This window comes from Taudactylus pleione, unplaced genomic scaffold, assembly GCF_031769625.1.
Source record: "Taudactylus pleione unplaced genomic scaffold, aTauple2 ptg000321l, whole genome shotgun sequence".
In the NCBI taxonomy this organism is placed as follows: Eukaryota; Metazoa; Chordata; class Amphibia; order Anura; family Myobatrachidae; genus Taudactylus; species Taudactylus pleione.
The window spans coordinates 5,090,872-5,110,000 of NW_028284722.1; the positions used below are offsets into that span (position 1 = coordinate 5,090,872).

The 19,129-nt window shown below is 43.7% G+C and overlaps 1 protein-coding gene across 3 annotated transcripts in view; it reads left to right on the forward strand.

The window, feature by feature from the left end:
* Window positions 1–19,129, forward strand: part of ZFAT (zinc finger and AT-hook domain containing) — a 214,268-nt gene that overhangs the window by 77,192 nt on the left and 117,947 nt on the right. For all 3 annotated transcript variants that reach the window (XM_088443007.1, XM_088443006.1, XM_088443005.1), the window contains exons 8-11: window positions 13,586–13,673; window positions 15,076–15,225; window positions 16,136–16,309; window positions 18,349–18,437. In XM_088443007.1, the coding sequence (XP_088299133.1) occupies window positions 13,586–13,673; window positions 15,076–15,225; window positions 16,136–16,309; window positions 18,349–18,437 (501 nt within the window). The remainder of the gene's footprint in view (window positions 1–13,585; window positions 13,674–15,075; window positions 15,226–16,135; window positions 16,310–18,348; window positions 18,438–19,129) is intronic.

Sequence of the window (19,129 nt, forward strand, 5' to 3'; positions counted from 1 at the left end):
CAGATGGAGCCATTGTTTGCTAGTGGGCGAAAGCCGTACTGCGCACACGTAGCAGTTGCGATTACTCTTGTACATAGGAACCACTCGCAAAGTGAATGATAGGTAGTCAGCGTTTGGGGGTTTGTAACCGTGGGTGTGATTAAAGAAATGCAGGCGTGTCGGACCTTTTAAACGCTGTTTCATGAGCGTGCATAAATGAGCCATTGCGTTCTCCTTCGCAGCATTAGAGCTCTCTACGTGTCAGGAGAGACGCTGCGTTTGTGTCTGGTCAGACTTGACTCGTATGCTGCGTGACTTCCCGATATGCAACGATGGTACCAATGTTTATACTGTTGCACGCCGTCAGACAGATATGAGATGAGAAGGCCTCAGGGGGCGTCCCTATGCTCCACTGTGCTATGGAAGGTTACTGTGATCAGTGAGCGAATGCAGTTGCGAGTGCATTAGCGTACATCTCGGAATCGGGCCCATAGTTTAATTCAGAGGTTTTGAAGCTCTGCCCTCAAGGCACCCGGCACTGAAGCTCTGCCCTCAAGTCACCCGGCACTGAAGCTCTGCCCTCAAGTCACCCGGCACTGAAGCTCTGCCCTCAAGTCACCCGGCACTGAAGCTCTGCCCTCAAGTCACCCGGCACTGAAGCTCTGCCCTCAAGGCCCCCGGCACTGAAGCTCTGCCCTCAAGGCCCCCGGCACTGAAGCTCTGCCCTCAAGGCACCCTAACACTCCATCAGATTTTAAGGATTTCCATGCTTGTGCACAGGTGACTTAATTAGTACATCAGTCAATTTTATTTAACAATCTGTGCTCCATCATGGATATCCTTAAAACCTGGACTGTTAGGTTGCTCTGTTTGGTTTAATACATTATACGATTACCCGAACGACCCTCTGTCACAAATAGTAGGGATAATCGGTGTACTGTACTTAACATCTACCTTAATTTACGAGTGATCTCAGAATTAATTAACAATAACACATCCATATAAACTACAAAATGCATATAAAATTAAATAAAACAAAAACTATTGTATCCAAAATATGTTGTGTGCACACAGTGGTTAGAAAAATGATATAATATATTTATATTCAGTGTGTCCTTATTCACCTACCAATTCTGCGCTATATGGTGCAACGTAGATAGCTAGCTTCAGACTTTTGCGTCATGTTTGCACTACGTAGCGTCTTTTATGCAGCTCAGCCTCACACAAGCATGATCATAGTGTACTGAGGGCGTAAGGTGCTTACACACGATTATTTGAACGATTATCGTTAACGATATTTATCGTTCAATCGTTGAAAAAATCATTCACTTTCTGAGTGAAAACGATGAACGATTATCGTTCATGCTCGTTCACGTTTGTAGTTCAGTCAGACTGGCCAACTCAACGATTTTCATTAAGTTAATATGCAAAAATCGTTTGCAGTTCAAAAAAATCGTACGTTACATTTAGTAAATGAACGATTTTAGTAAACCATTTTCGTTCATTTTTCCCTTGGAAAAAATGAACGAAAATCGTTTACTAAAATCGTTCATTTACTAAATCGTGTGTGTGTGTAGTTTTATAGTTTAGTGTAAATACACACTGGTGTCTGGTGGGACAAATGGCGCAGCTCCGTTTATACCGGTCTCTCGCCTTTTTCTCATATAGGCATCCTTGTCGAATTGCTGCAGCATGCAAATCCATCAGTGGTGTACAGGGCTTTGTGCTTCTATCACATTACTAGTGCAAAACAGATGCAACTGCAGTAAAACTACTGGGTGACGAGATGCATCGCGGGTTAGTCACGTTATCTCATTCATCAAGGCTGGGGGACGCTGGGCCATGGGGGTAGTAGATTCAGACCGCAGGAACTGGCACATAAAAAAACTAAACCTGTAGCCATAGAACCTAAGCTCCTCCCCCCTGCAATCCCAGCATGCCAGTGTGTTGTCTGTTGGGAATTGTTTGTGCCTGCGTCCGCTGCAAATAGCGGCGCCGCGTGGGGACTATGACGGACCAACAGAAACCAGTCAGGGCAAAGAGCGCTATTATAGCTTGTTTTCACTTGTGCCCAGTTTAATATTAAGAACCGTTTTCAATTTGAGCTGAGACTTTTTTGCCTCCCCGGACATTTCGCCTACATCGCGTGTTTTGTAGGCGGAAAAGTACCATGCTCGTCCCCCCGTATTCAATTTGAAAGTAGGCGAAAACGGGACCCGGCGAAACTTAAATAAAGGGAAAGTCCTATCAGATTTGGGGAAATCAGCCTGACACCCCCCAAAAGATGCTCTGACATGGGGGTTAGCTATGGTGCCCCCCCGATTTGGCTTGCTGAAGGTATTTGGTGATTGTAAATGTGCTCAATAGCTGCTAAATAGCGTTTTTCTATAAGTGGAGCAGAATAGTATTCAGGAGGTTTTTTTTGCAGAAAATAACTTATCCCAGCAAATTTGGGGTACTTGAAAATGGGGGTCAGCATATTTTAAAGTTGCTAAAGTAAAGTTTAAAAAATCGTGAAAAATCCACCTGCCTCAAGCCCCTGCAATGAAAAAAACACCTGGGGCATACTTGGGGACCCCTCCCAGAGTCAAGTTTGCTAGTTTTTAACTTTGTCCCCCAACATTATTTTTTTTTACGCCCCCAAATTCAAAGTCATTTTTTGGGGTGTCCTTAAGTGTGTGTTTAATTTTTTGACACAGATCACCTTTGGGGGACTGTCTGAAGGCTGCAGGGGGGTTCCCACAACGTTGCACCCCAAAACCCCAATTCTGCACTTTTTTTCCACCTCCTATTACATTGCATTGACTTTTCACCTGGGCGGAAAGTCTTTCACATTGAATACGGGGTAAAATCAAAACCAGACGAAAATGACGTCATCGGTGAAAAGTTTCCGCCAAAAACACGCGAAAACGGCTTTTCGCCTAAAATTTAATACGGCCCTAATTACAGTGTAGAAAGTTGGACTCTGTGGCGTTGTGACTATCTGGTGAGGCCTGGTGACGATGGCGTGGGCACAAGCTCTGGGTCGGTCGGTCTCCGAATTAATGAAGCTTGTAGCGCTTCTTTAGGAAGAGCATCTTAGGGCGGCTGCCGCATCGGTTTCCTCAACACAGGGAACCAGGTCACCTGCTCCTGTCGGTCCGGTTCCCCAGCTGTTGTCCGATCCGCCCTGGCTTCGCACCATGGAGCACATGGCGGCGGGAAAGTTTCATCTGGAACGTTTTTTTGAGTAATGCAATCCAATGACAAACTCGCATTCGTTTTTTCAGAGGAAATTTGCGTTGTTTTGTGCACAGTCCCCCGAGCAGTTTGTAGCAAAGTACACAAGAAGAAAACGGGAGGTGCCGCACAAGACTGTTAACAATTCCAAAGGCCGTCGCTGTAATTCTAAACCAACCATCAACTGGTAATCCCACCCTAATACGGGATTATCTATCATATAAAGACTATTAAAACAGTTCAAGAACGTTGAAATTGTTATTAAAATTTTAAATCCCTATCAAAAATGGTATGAATAATTAAAAAAAACATTTAAGATAGATATTTACCAGGAGTGACTATAACCATCTGTTTCTTTTGACTAGATTTGTGTCAATGACAGATATATATAATATGCCTCGTTGGTATCTACATCGTTCAAACGACACCGAGTGTATCAATGTTATGAAAGGAAATCGATAATCATCAAGATTAAAACGTTAGTCGTGCATATGCTGTATATCTATAATAATTACATTGAAGTCATCGAAACATTACATACATTCGCAGTGTTCGTTATTGGCATTTGGTAGCCCAATATATACGGGAATAGATGTCCTAGTGTGGGGACGAAGGTTGTCGAAGATGGTCATCGGGTGTGTACTGATAGTTACCTAAACATAAGAATTAATTAGTTCGAAGCATATTCATTATCTTTTTCTCGAGTTTGTTCAAGCGATAAGATTAGAAAATAAGTGATACTAGTCTATAAGAGGCACTCTTCAACTTCTGCTGCTCACGTGTGTGCGAATTCTGCCGTGAACACATTGAGTGAGAGAGTCCTACCAGTGTCTCAGCCTAGTTGGATGAAAGAAACCGTGGACTCTGCTTTCGAGGGAGCCCTTGGTCCTGCGCCTGATGGGGAACCCAGTGCAGGGGCAGAGGCCAGGGATCGCAATGAGAGTTCCACAGAATGTAAAGGAGAAGTGTCACAGCAATTATCAATCCATTATATATTAGCCTTTAGCTCTTAGTTGTTAAAATATGCGGTTTTAATTCTCTTATAATCAATTTACCATGCATGCAAGGCACTCAGGGCCTCATTCAGAGGCGGTCGGAGGATGCAAGCGGTCGCTCAGAAACTGGACGGCCACTTGCATCCTGACCGCCCGGCTCTGTTGCGGTCGTTAGGCTGTGGGTTAACACCCACAGCTCTAACGACCGCTCCGGTGATGGTCGCGATGGTCAGCGACCATCGGGGCTTACGACGAGACACTAAGGTAGGGTCTCCCTTGTCGTAAGCCCCGGAGAGCTTCTGGCTCTGTCGGAGCCGGAAGCTCTCCACTGACATCACTAGTGATGTCAGTGGGGCCTCCCCCAAACGGCAGGCGTTCCCATAGGAACGCCTCCGTTTGGGCTGCCACCCCCCCGGCCCGCCTTCCAAACGGGGCGAGCTGTCAATCAACATCGACAGCTCGCCCCCTTTGGATCGAGACCCGCTATGACCGGCGCTGACTGTCGTAGCGGGTCTCACGCATGCGCACGTCAGCCGGGTCTGAATTACCCCCTCAATGTATTCAGTCTAGTAGGATTGTTCATATCAATTGGTCTCATGAGAACATCATTGCATGTTACTTACCACTGTATAGTCCTGAGCAGGTGTTTATAGACAACCACATCAAACTATTTGCAAATCATAGAGGCATCGATACAAGGTTCCTCAATTTACTCCAACATGATAGGCTCACGTTTACACACTGCATGCGTGGTTACAGCAGGCTGTCAGTGTAACATCGGTCTCAATCCCCCACATCAGTGATTCCCAAACCGTGCGCCGTGGCACCCTGGGGTGCCTCGGGACACTTGCAGGGGTGCCTCAGGTTGGTGGTCCAGCACCAAATCAAATTAGTTATGGTCACTTTTATGTAAATATGTGGGCAAACAGAAGCTCAAACCTGTCCACCACCACATAACTGACCCTAAGGATGACAGGTCAGCACAAGTTACTTCACTTCATTTTTTTTCAGAATTTCTCAATAACAAACTTAAACTTAGGGGTGCCGTGAAAGCAATGCTGATACTCTAGGGCGCCGTGATTCCAAAAAGTTTGGGAGCAACTGCCCTACATGTATAGGTCTCCAGCATAAATATGTCTGTTCCTGTATAAGCAAAGCTGCAGTCTGTTCTCTCTAATTATGCAGTACACGCTTGTGCGATCTGTTTTGATTCATGAATAACTAGTAGTCTAAACATCAAATACACATTTATATTGCACCTCTGGCGATCCCTAATGCGCTGTGACTCAGTCCCGACCGACTATGCGCGGGATCTCGCAAGTGTCGCGAGATCCCGTGTGCAGCTACCGCAACAGGGACAGCGGTGACCCTGCTGTGGGGATAGGGCATCGCCAAGCTGTAGCTGTCGATGGCGACAGCTGCAGCGGGGGCGGAACGGTCAGGCGAACTGACCTTTCATACATAGCCCTGCCTATCAGCGCTATCTTGTGGATGGCAGCGCCGATAATCATTTACCGCCCAGCCCCCCAATCATATATGGAGGAGAAGCGGTATCAGTGCACATAACATGCGCTGATGCTGCTTCGGTGGTTAATACATCTCCCCCTGTATACGATACCAGTAGTTGGCAAAGTGCGGTCCGGTCCGTACACTAGCCAATCACTTCTGCAGGTAAGTGTTTCACCGTATTGGGCTTGGTCACTACATTTTGTAGCAAAGTCGCAACCCCTCATCACACCTACCATAAATTGCCATCTCTAATTGGCTCTCATATTTGTCGGCTGTATTGGTGCTATGTATGTGTGTGTCATGAAACTCTTTTGTGAACTTGCTCATAATTTGATTGAGCCCAGAGAGGGGAGATAACTTTTTGTACATCCCACCCACAAGCACACTACATAGGTGACAATGGGTGGGATAAGAAAAACACGGAACTGTACATAGTATCGGTGCCAGTTTTACCACCGCTGTTTAATCACCTTGCAGGGGAAATTAAATAAATTCAAATGATCTCTCTTGCTGGCCCTAAACGTTGCACTCTGTGTAACGGCTATCAAAGCAGTAAGAATTGTGTCACCTGTCACCACCTCACTCAGCCAAAAATACAGGTAGAGAAAGGGAGGTCTTCTGTATTTCAGCCTTTATCCTGCCTTCAAAATAGTATCCACGAGGTTCTTCAGCAGCTGTTAAATCGCTTGTGTACAGTATAAGCGGAACGTAAAGTACTTTTTTTTTTTTTTTTGCAAAAGCTTTCTGTTGCTGCCAGACTTTTAACACAGATTGCAGCTTATTAACACCTCCCATAGCAGAAAATCTGCCGTTTGTTGCACTCCCTGGTCCAAACTCTCCTTTAATTATTAACTGTTCATCCATTTGTTATATATTTGGTCTCCAAATGTATTCATTGCTGTGGAGGAACGTTTCTTTTAAGTCGATTTGGGATGGCGATCTAGAATAGTTGATGAAAAGAGAGATATTTCTGTGAGATGATCTGAGATAATACACCTGCTATAAATTCAGGAAACCGCTAATAAAAAGTTCACCTGTAGACCCCTTACCCAATTAATCCGGCGCTGTCACATCGGTCTCAGCAGTTACATTTCAGAGTAAAATTGTAGCCGTATCTGCCGTATGTTTTGTGCTTGCGGTAATCAATGGGAGTGACTGTGAAGGTTAAAGCCCTGGTTTTAATTAAGCATTGCGCACATGTAGAAAGAAGAGCCAGGAGGAACGCAGCATGGGATTCTGTAGGTGGACGGGAATGGACTAGGTAAAATACCAAAGGCCTTCCTCCCAAATGTGCGCTTTTATGACAGATTGTTTGTCATTAATGTTCTAGGCATGGCTGCGTTATGTTGTAAGAAGCGAGCACTGCTGCCGGTTAATGATGTGCAGCTTAGCAATTCAGGTTTGTTCTCCGAAAGGAAAACTGTGTACAGTGATCTATATTTATACACGGCGATAAAACTTTTAATGTGTGCAATTATTCAGCCTCCCTGCCGTTAGATTGCAGCTGTGCTCTACGCCGTCGAAATAGGTGCGAAGAATTGGCTGTCGCTGTGCTGGCAGAGGCTTGCCTGGGTTATACCTATGGAAAGGTTTGAAATTGCTTTTCATTGTATGCGCCGCAGGCTTCCTGTAAATGAAAGGCTGGAGATGTATCAGGAGAAGGATGCACTGCTGAATAAAGTGAGCACTTAGAAGAGTCTCCTCTAACAATAATAATAATTGCATGAATATAAGCTTGATGGCCTGGAGCGTTGCTGTAATTCTTGTACGATCTCTAACTTGTGAAGAGTGATGATGGTGGTGTTTTGCCCAGCTAAAGATTGGCAGACGGTGACACAAAAACTAATCATGAGGTGTGACTTTGGTTGGTGGGTTTACTCAGATGTTTCCAAAGATTGTATCATGTGGGCTGTCCAATCAAAATCTGATCTCTCCTCCTCCCCAACGCTCCATATGTAAAGTTAATTCTGAAGAGCCCACACCTTCCTGCCACCTGAGCAATGCAGAGCAGGTTATTTAGCAGGGAGACTAATTGAGGTTTTATTCTTTTTACCTGTATATTTATTTTATTTTACCTGCATATTTTTTTTACTTTTTTTTTTTTTTTTAGATTTTATTCTTATTATCTGCTGATTTTTTTTTTTTTTTTATCATTATTTTTTTTTCTTTATTAAAGCATAATACAATAGCATTATTCATTTATGGACAAGACAATTTGTAAATGTAAAGATCAATTTCCAAAACAGCATGAAGGGTTTGAACCAAAAGTAATGACAAATTCACAATACATCAGATTGTACATGTTTTTTTTTGGGGTGCACTGCGCCCCGGACGTGAACCCCTTAGTGTTAAGGACTGCTGGTAACAGAGAAGCCGTGACGTGGCCCAGCAGCCTCCCATGTATTTGCAAATGCATGCAACTAATATCTCTGAATTTCTATGACCATATAGTCTTCATATATTGTTGCAGGTATTATTCAGTGTGCTGAGGTACAATAGGGGGTTAAATCCCCCTCCTTTTTCTACTTAGTGTGACCCCTCCCTTTCATGCACCTGATTAGTACTGCTGGATTGATTGAGCAGCTGCCATTTTTGTTTATACATTAGAAAGAGTTTGGAACCAAATAACATACTGTATAATTATTAAAAGAAGACTGGAGGGTCACATAAATAAATACGGGTTTCATACCACAAAGTGTTATGAAAGCAATGAGATCTAGCCTCTGTAGTGGTAAGGATGAAAAACCTCTATGAAACTCTCCAATGTAGCGAAACAATGTTTAACATACCTGCATCATTTTAAAACTTCTCAAAAAGGGGCCTATTTATTAACAGTATATTAACTAAAATAAAGTGAAAGTTTGTTTTTACATTATTTTAGTATAACATAAATTTACTAAAGGGCAATTGGAGAATTCGTACAAATTCTACTCCAAACCCTAATTATCTCACATTTCCCATAATTGAATTAGGAAATTGTGATTTGCCCAGATTTAGCAAAAATAAAATTTGGAAAAAATACCGGGGGAAGCCCTGTGATGATAATTCCACCTGGAGATGGCATTATCCAGGGTGTCTCTGACTCCTGCTCTGCTCTGAAAAGTCAGAGCAGAGCCGGTAGCCAGGCCCTAGTGACTAATTAGACCACAAGCTGATCATTGCAAAAAAAAAAAAAACCAGGGACCAGAGATCGGTGCTCAGGTGATGTCCTCCGGGGCTCCGGTCAGCTGGTCTCCCGGCTCCTGCACTGTGTTCTGGTCAGCTGCTGGAGCAATGATCACCGGAGGTAAGTGAAAGCTAAGCAGGGAAGGGGGGGCGCTCACAAGCAGGGGGGGGGGGTTTGCAGTAGACGGCGGCACATGTGTAAACACATTCTCCCTGTATTTTTTTTAAAAATGCGAGAAGTGTGCAAGGGGTTTTTGATAAATTCCTGTGATACAGTATTTCCTAAATTCGCAATGTGAATTTAGTTGGAAGTATCACACGACAAGCGCATTTTAAATGTGGATTGGAGCAAATCAGGCCCAGAAAGTGTTGGCTTTCTGCTGTAAAGGAGATCATGCTATTTAATTTTTTTTTTTTAATTTTATAATTCTGTCGATTTTATAAGATGATCTGCAATCTTTCTTTGATTTATCTTGCCAATTTATGCTTTTGAAAACCGCAATTACACATCAGCTCATCCTTCAGGCAGGCGTTGGGGAGATTTCAGCATGTCTGACCTCATTTTTAAAGCGCCAAACATATAAAATTTATACAATTTGCGGCTTTATTCCAGTTGAAGGGATCCAGCATCTCTTAGTGTTAAAAAAAATAAAATAAATAATAATAATAAAAAATGCTGCTTCAGTCACAATATAGGAAATAAAATAATGTGCGTCTCCAATTATGCATATATTGCTGGTTGTTCAGTGATCTCATTAATAAGTCTCCCACTAGTCTCATCTTGGGTTCTCCGTCATAATCTTATGCTCGCAGCTATCCGCAGACATGAAATTAAAGATGGACACGCTGGAGTTCGTACAGTCGTAAAACATGTTCACATGTTGATGTGTTGGTCAGCTGATTGTTGCATGTACTCTACATAGCTTGCTGAGAGGCAAGGCTTATATCAGTGGTCTCCAACCTTAATTTGAGGTGTGAGCTACTTTAGTAAAATGAAACCTCCCTGAAGAGCTACTAAAATTGTAGAGAACAAATCTGGCTAATAACTGAACTAGTGAAGGTCATTTAATGAAAATGAAAAAAAAAAAAAAATGTTTTATAGAAAATAACAATGCATTTAATTATTACAGTGATATTGTTGTAGTTTGTAAATAAATGTGAGCACAGGTACATTTCACTGTTAATGACCGGCTCCAAGGAGGTACGTGCAGGAGAGGAGCGAAAGATACTGTATAGGCAGGGCTGCTGTGTGATTTTCCGGCAGGGCTGGGCAGGAGTCACTCGCTCCGTTGCAGCATAGTCGCCGTGGGTGGAACCACAGGGAAGCACGTCAGGTGATTGCTGTAGAGGCTGGGGAAATCACCTGACGTGCTTCCCTGTGGCTCCACAATGGGGGAGCACATGCCAGAGGTCACTTCCTCCTAGTTTACTCGGCAGTACTGCAGCTAGGTAAGCTACCAAAATTAAGACCGCGAGCTTACAGGTTGGAGACCACTGGCTAATATGACAGGATAGTCATTGGCAGTGCTTCTCAGCCTTGACAGTACAGGACCTGTGTCACTATATTACACTGACACACTCCTGGGAAATGTAAGCTTTGTAATGTACAGATGTGTCCAAATACGTGTTACTTTCGTGCGCTCAAACTTATGTTAAACACAACACGCAAGCGCTATGCGACTGTAGAGCAGATAGTTTCTTCGTGCGCCTTTTTACCTTTTTAAATGTCGTCTTTGCAAATCGATTTAAATAGGACACACAAGCAGCTTCTGCTGATTAAATGATATGCAGCATTCCTATATTCTATGTGCTACTGCGGCTGTGACACTGTAACGTAGCATTTCGCATGTTGGATACAGCCGCAGTCGCACTCAGAATATAGGCATGCCGCATATCATTTTAATCAGCAGAAGCTGCCTGTGTGTCCCATTCACATCATTTTGTGAATGAGACTAATTCGAAGGTAAAAAGTTGCACGAAAAGACGCTCAGCGCTACTGAGTCACGGCATGGCAGGACTAGAAGGACTGTTTAACGCACAAGGAAGTAAGATGTATGTGGACCCATGTGTACAATCTACTCTGCTATGCTGAAAGACATGGATTTTTTTTTTTTTTTGTGGAGTTTAGATTTCCGGGTGAATTATGCCCAGTAAGAAGCCATTGTAGCCTGTTACAAGAAGCTCGGTGTCTTGGGTACCCTACATATTCGTTCTGAGTAAAATCCATAGACTTGGCATTTCATCCTTACTTGTGCAGGCTCGCTCAGATGGGGCGTGGCGTGCATACTGAGTTTTATAGCGCACGCCGACAAGTTTAACGTGTCTGAGACTAAGGAAGTTGCTGGTTTTGAAGATTAGACAGAGGACGGCCGAGGGAAGAGCTTCTGACAGTTTCTATTTGAGGGACTTTGATGTTAACTGTCTCACCTGGAAGAAATCTCTCCATTGATTGAAGTTATTTGAAGCAGATTCCAGTCTGTGAGTGTTTCTGGCTTTGTGGAAACGCACCGAGGAGGTTATAAGGGAAAGTTCTTTCATTTTGGAATCTCTGCACAACAATAATTTCATTTTAAAAGGAAACTTTCAAGCTCCGGCATGAGATGCCTATTGTAGATATGCCGCATTCTGTAGGTCAAAATACAGCCGCTCCAATTCCTCGTACTGTTAAATTGCTACAGTATGTACAAAGTCCGTAATACAGCAAAGTGACGATCGGCAAGTTGCGTGTATGGAGAATAAATAAAAATCAAATGTTAAGGATGAGTAGGACTTGTCCTCTACATATACCGTTATAACATAGAAAACATTAAGCCGCACAGATATAGGGCGGATCGTACAAATGGTGCATGATGATTTTCTAGTGCAGTTCTTGTTATGTAAACCTGTGTGCAGAATCAGGCTTTTTGCTGTTTCGGAAAGCTGGCTTGATGCCAAAGCAAGAACCGCATTTCCTGGTGGTATTTAGTAAAGAAATTACTTTTTTTTTTTTTCCTTTTAGTTCACTTTCTTGCAGTTTAAAGAACCGTGTATAGGTAGAATAAATTTAAAGAACCGTGTATGGGTAGAGTAAACATTAGCTGCCTGGAACTCGCACTTTATAACATCCATTGCCTAATTGTCAAGATCCTCTCCGAAATTACATTCAAGGTACTCGTATAACATTAGAGAAACTGAGCCTCTGATACATAAGCTGTAACAAATCATATTGATGTGGACATCTCCTCGGCCAGGATTATAAATGCAACTTTTTACAAACAGATGAAAACAATAAAAAAAAAAAACACTACAGAAATTTTTGTATACCCCTGAATAAAGCGAAGTCTTTAATATACTTAAATAAAAAACAAAAAAACACAGGATTTAATTCTTCCACCATTAATAAATAAAAAAAAAATGCTAGAATCCGCCATTTAACACCTTTTAATCACTTGCAAGCATGAGATGTGACCGCACCAGGCTGGGCCTTCCCTGATATGACCGTGTCAGCGTAGCCTGGCGACGGCTGCTGGAGGCAAAACTTCCGAAAGCCGCTGGGCTCAGCCCACCTGGCCGACCCCTCTGTTGCCACTGCAGCCAAAGGTGGGGGGGGGGGGGGGTGATCCTAAAAGGATAGCCCACCCACTGCTGCAGGAAGACCGTCTTCCTGCAGCCCGAGCTAAGGGTGATCAGGGATGTTGTGGCTTCCCTTCTCTCCCCTGGGAAACCGGTACCACCTAATAGGATCACACACCAGCCTTGGCTGATTGCACTGCAGCATCCCCCCTCTCCCAGGCAGCAGTGAGTCAGGGGGTTATCCATAGGATTGCCCCTGCCTGCTGACTGAGCTTTTGAGTTTTGTAAAAAAAATAAAAAAACATTTTTTTTAACTGTATAATTTTTTTTTTAAATGATCAAATTATTAAAATAATTGTAAATACTGAATTGGGTTTAAATTGGTCTTATTTGCATAATTTGATGATAAAAAATAAATAAAAAAATAGACAATTTTGGGGACATTTTTGAAAAAATTATTACCCAGTTAAGAACCTCCAGTATTTTCTTCATGACTACTAACAGCCTTGTACACTGCTTTGCTCTCTTAGTTGCCAATTTTTTGAGGTCCAGGATGGTTTCCCCACTTTGTCATGCACTACTGCTAGGTCAATTCTTTTGTAGAGAAGTCACACGATGCGAATTGGCATTTCTAATTCATTGTTTTATTTTGCGGTTGCATTATTTCTGCGATGTATGTGAGCTTTGTGATGCTTGCATATAAGTGAATTGACCCCATAAGGTGAATAAGAAAAAAGTTAGGTATCATTGTTACTTATAGGGATTCATGACCCTGCGTTTCTCTTTCGGATACAACACCGGCGCACTGAAATCACATATGCTCTAGCACTCGTGCACTTCACAATGTGCCATGAGAGCTTCTCTTGTGTTACACATTAATTAATGGCCAGCGTTGGGCTGCCTTTACCCTGTGTGCATATATTCTGCAATACTGTATAATGATGCAATTCTTAACCTCAATAATCCAACATTTCTATTGTGTTGTGTTTTAAAATTGATTTATTTCTTTTTTTGTCGACAAAAACCCTAGCCCTGCGGTAAAACACTGCTTCATCAATCACATTATTGGAGGATCAATATTTTGCCTTTACCGGCTCATAAGTCACAATTATTCTGTAATTTTATTGATTGTGTCTTTTTTTTTTTTTAATTTTTTTTTCTTACAGGACAAAAAGACTTACTCTTGCCCTGCCTGTGAAAAGTCATTTTCAGATGATCGGCTTATAAAATCTCATATCAAAACAAACCATCCGGGTGAGTAAAAAAATAAAGATAATAAAGTTGGTGGGACATTTTATTTCACATAATTCAACCACTTAAGTTGCGTGGAGTGTCAGTGTCAGCTGCCTTCTTAAGAAGAGATCCGTCTGGCACATGTGCAGAATGGATCTACTCTGACTCCCCTTACCCCCAGGCGAGCTGTGCAAACGGAATTCTGGAGAGCATGCACCGGGGGAACTTAATGAGGGGAACTTTGCCTCCCGAGCACTATTTGGCTGATCTCTACAAGTGCAGAGATCGGCTGCAGCAGTCCCACCCTTCAGCCCCTTTAATCCCTGACTTGCTCTGCATGTGTGGAGGAGGAGGGGAAACAAACAATGGGGGTGTGGGGTTCTACTATCAGTGAGAGTGGAGGGATGGGTAAAATAAAATAATTTCACACTGGACGGAGAAAGGAAAGGAGTAAAATAATATGGAAAAACAATTACACTGATCACAGGGGATAAGGAGAAGCAGTGGTGCAAAAACCTTTTTTTTTTTTATTTATATACGGGGTGGTTGGGTTATAAAACCGTACCTCTGTTACTACTAAGGGGGTGCATTAATTCTCCCATCTGATACCTATGTACCGCCTTCCCCCATCTATTACCTATGTACCGCCTTCCCCCATCTATTACCTATGTACCGCCTTCTCCCATCTATTACCTATGTACCGCCTTCCCCCATCTATTACCTATGTACCGCCTTCCCCCATCTATTACCTATGTACCGCCTTCCCCCATCTATTACCTATCTGCTGCCTTCTCCCATGTATTACCTATGTACCGCCGTCTCCCATCTATTACCTATCTGCTGCCTTCTCCCATCTATTACCTATCTGCTGTCTTCTCCCATCTATTACCTATCTGCTGCCTTCTACCATCTGTTACCTATGTACAACCTTCCCCCATCTGTTACCTATGTACCGCCTTCCCCCATCTATTACCTATGTACCGCCTTCTCCCATCTATTACCTATGTACAGCCTTCCCCCATCTATTACCTATGTACCGCCTTCCCCATCTATTACCTATGTACCGCCTTCCCCCATCTATTACCTATGTACCGCCTTCTCCCATCTATTACCTATGTACCGCCTTCTCCCATCTATTACCTATGTACCGCCTTCTCCGATACCAATATCTATTTGCTGACAACCAGAAGCATTCCTTTATTACTTGTATCCAAATACTGCCTGACATGTGTTTCTGATATCACAAATCAGCGTCTATGGAGCCATACACAACACTAGTGAGTCGATTTACACAAAACATTCCTTGAGAGCAAAATACAATTTACAAAACAAAAGGCCACGTTCTCATCCGAGCACAAAGTGCTTTCAGTATAGGTTCATACACAGTAGTTTGAACATTTTCTCTAATCTTTCTTCCATTTAGATATTTCTGCAAATTTAATATCAGAGGTTCTTGGCCGCAGAGTTCAGCTTAAAGGTCTCATTGGGAAAAGAGCAGCGAAGTGCCCGTACTGTGACTCGTATTTCATGAAGAACGGCTCAGACCTGCAGCGGCATATATGGGCCCATGAAGGTAGTCCATTTATTACATTCTTTTTCTCTTAAGAAAGCAGGAACGTTTGAAATAATATATATTTAGCGCTCCTTTTTCACGATTTGCTTAAGATAAATATTAAAGCAAAATTTTTACTTCATATAATGTTGCCACACTCCCGTGAATTCTAATGGTGCGTACACGCGGTAACGATTAGTTAGCGATAATGGTATCGCTGACTGATCTCCTGCACCTTCCCGGTGTGCTGGATGATATCGTTCATCCAACTCACCACCAATGACGGGCCAGCGATCGCAGGTCCCTATGTAACCTGGTCGATATCGTGCCTGCATGCATGGGCGATGGTCGATATCGTTATCGTCCATACGAGCCCGCGCATCGCTGGTCGTTGAGGGTTGGTAGGGACCAAAAGATTAACGATCTGAACAGTAACGATGTGGTCGATATTGTTATTGTTTATATCGTGCATGTTTATCGTACAGTGTATACGCCCCATTGGGCTTCATTCTCCAAATGTGTGGTTTAGCCCACAGCATAGCTGTCACGGAAGGTAATTGAAATCCCGACAGCCAGGATGCAGGTGCTCGCAATGCCTGCTCCGGAATCCTGACACCAGTCAGAATCCCGGCTCCGTCATCCTGACCGCTGACATCCCGGTGGTAAGTCGTAGGGTTAGACACTAGGGGGGAGAGGTTAGGTTTAGGGTTCGGGGAGACTGGGTTAGGGGTAGGGTTAGTATACTTACCAACAGGTGTCTGTATCCTAACCCTGTCGGGATGCTGGCATCAGGATTCTGACTGCCGGGATGCCGATGCTCGGGATCCCGTACCCAACACGCTGTCGCCACGAAGCTCAGGGGCAGCTTTGTATATAGTCTGTTTAATTCCTCAGCGTTGTACGGTGCTAACTCTAATTTTTTGTTCTGGAGGTCTGAAACCTTTTAAATGCACACTGTGCGACTACGCAACTCGCAGCAAGAGTAACCTGAAGGCGCACATGAATCGCCACAGCACCGAGAAAACTCACCTCTGTGATTTGTGCGGCAAAAAGTTCAAATCCAAAGGAACCCTGAAGAGTCACAAACTCCTTCACACAGCTGGGGGTGAGTATGAGTCCTCATGGAAAGAGTGTTTAATTAAAGTGCTAGTGCTCTGCGTATTTACTGCAGGGTGAGGAAAGGGAAGTCTATGGGGCACATTGCTTTGCCCATTGTAATACACATTTGCCAGGGGGGAGATGGGGTGTATTTCTTAATATCGATAGTTATGTGCACAAGGTTTCACACAGAGTAATAGTGTGATAAAGCCATAAACTTGGCCAGGCCAATGGTGTGTTTCATCTGGCAACTTGGGTAATAATTCTGGGTGGTAGAACATTAAATGGGATTCAGATTAGATAGAACCTGACCAACCATTGCTGCATTTTCATGTAAAATGGTTTTACTTGGTCTCCATCTAATCATTGGCCCAGAACCAAATCTATCTGTAGATGTGGACAGGCCGATGTAGCCGTTTTATTGGAACATTTTTCATCCTGTTGTATTACAAGTGATAATCTTTCATTTATCTTCATTAGATAAACACTTGGTGAAATCTTTTTATCAAGATTTACCAAATAGTTTTGTTGTAAAGTGAAACGCGTGGTTGTAGTAAACTCCTATGTAGCTCTGCAACTGTTCTGCACCTCCCCACATCGGTGGTGCTGGCATTGGGGGGATCCTAACCAGGCCTTGTCACTATTCACAAAGCCAGCAGGTTGTCCATCAATAGCTTACTGCTGCCACGTAAGCGCTGATAGACTCCCTGATGATTGAAGACTCATCGGTCACAACAACATACAGTATGATAGGGAATATGTAAAAGCACCATGCTGTAGACCAAGTTTTCTGTTCAGAGACGTACGCTAATGCATTGGTAGCGTAGATCCCGTACACGACTGCTGTGAGAATATGCGCTAATGCATGCAGCCGCCTGGAAACTTATTGAGACGCCAACTAGCGGCTTTGCCGTTCCAAGCAAGTGTCATATGCAGCAGTGGTCGCAGATCCTTCGATAATCAACCATCTGAGTAACCCAATGGTCGTGGAGAATGGCCAGGGGAACAGAGACACCGGCGCCATGTCTTCTGCGTACGGGATCACAGTCAGCGGTCATTCCTCAAAAACTGTTGCGACACGTCCGCGTTTTTGCTCCCATTCCCCATAACTGCCCTATAAATGGTCCCTGACTGTTAATCACTCTGCGAAGAAATCCACACTGCGAGCAGCCTCGCTAAGGTGCCACTTTCGCCGTCCTCAGACAATCGCTCAGCTGTGTAAAATATCGGCTTTTGCGTACATCTCTGAACCCGGTACCTTACCATAGGTTGCATCATTTAGAAGCACTTTTCTGTAATTATTTACAGTAGGGATTCAACTATTCCTAATGAACCCCGATGTGAGGGCATATGAACTCTCTGTTCATACAGATCATCTTTACAGGATTTTATACACAGTAACATCACCTTTAGAGTTTGCTTTTCCCCTTTAGGTGCATCTGTCTGATTGTTTTCCTGAGTAATTATATATACCTTCATATCGTACTTTGCCAGTGGCGTCACCCCTGTAACAGATGTGACCTCACACACCTAGACTCAATATGCAACGTGGCGCGAGTGAGCGGCCAGGTCCCGTGCGACTCCGCTTACACCAAGCATCTTTTTCAGCAGAAAATGTATCTTATTAGCAAACTGATGCGACACGAGACTGCACCGATTCATTTGATATGCGACATTTGTATATCTGTGCGACTGAATCTGTATACCAAGAACAATGGAACTTGGCGTGGGAAAAAGCCGCAGCCGATGTATCGTAGCATTTCGTGTACACATTCAGACAGATCTACAAGTGTCGCATAATAAAATTAATCAGTGCAGTCTCGCGAAGCCGTTTGTCACAACCATTTTTGACTACGATGCATTTCGGGGACAAAAAGCCAGGGAAAGGCGCTCCGCACAAGCCGAATCTCACGGGACCTGAAGCGCCGAGAAGGGCTGTTTTTGTGGAGACTGCAGCAATAGTGTCTGTAGCTGTGTTGTCCATGTCATCACTGTACAATGGTCTGCGGACAGCTCACCAAACGTTTCACAATGTGTTTATTCCAGGGAAGCAGTTTAAATGCTCAATATGTGACTTTACTGCAATCCAAAAACCGCAGCTGCTCCGTCACATGGAACAACATACCTCTTTCAAGGTGAGACGTGTGCAAGAAGGTTACATTACATGTATATGTAGTTATTGCATCTTGTCCCCCTGCCTATGTAACATTACGCTGCTCCAACTTCTCATTGTTATCCCATAGCTCTTCCACCCCCCCCCATAATACCTTCCCCTCACCTCTCTGCTATGACCCCACCTGTTCTCACAACCTTTTCCTTCCTATCAGTCTTCCCATTGAATTTTCAGATATCAAATACAACATATATTATTTTCCAATGAGATAATACTTCATTGCTTTCGTTCTTTTATGTTTTGAGTCATAAATTTTATATACATTATTCAGGCCGTAGCTCATCGCACATGGTGAGTGCAGCCACGCTGTCAACACTGTGACGCACACACTGCTTCAACGCTAGCGACACTGTGACGCACAGGCTGCTGTCAAGCTGGCCACACAGTGACACACAGACAGCGGCCACCTTGGCGACTTACAGTAGCGAAATGCAGACTACAGACACGCTGGCAATATGGCAAGGCCCACCGCTGCCACCAATGTGATAGGGATACACACTACTACCGCACTGCTGACGCAATGGCACAGACAGCGGACACGCTGGCGACACTGTGACGCGCAAACTGCTGCAGCACTGGCGACCTAGTGAAATGCAGACTGCTGATACACTGGTGACGACCTAGGCAGTGACCGTGCGGACAGCACTGTGATGC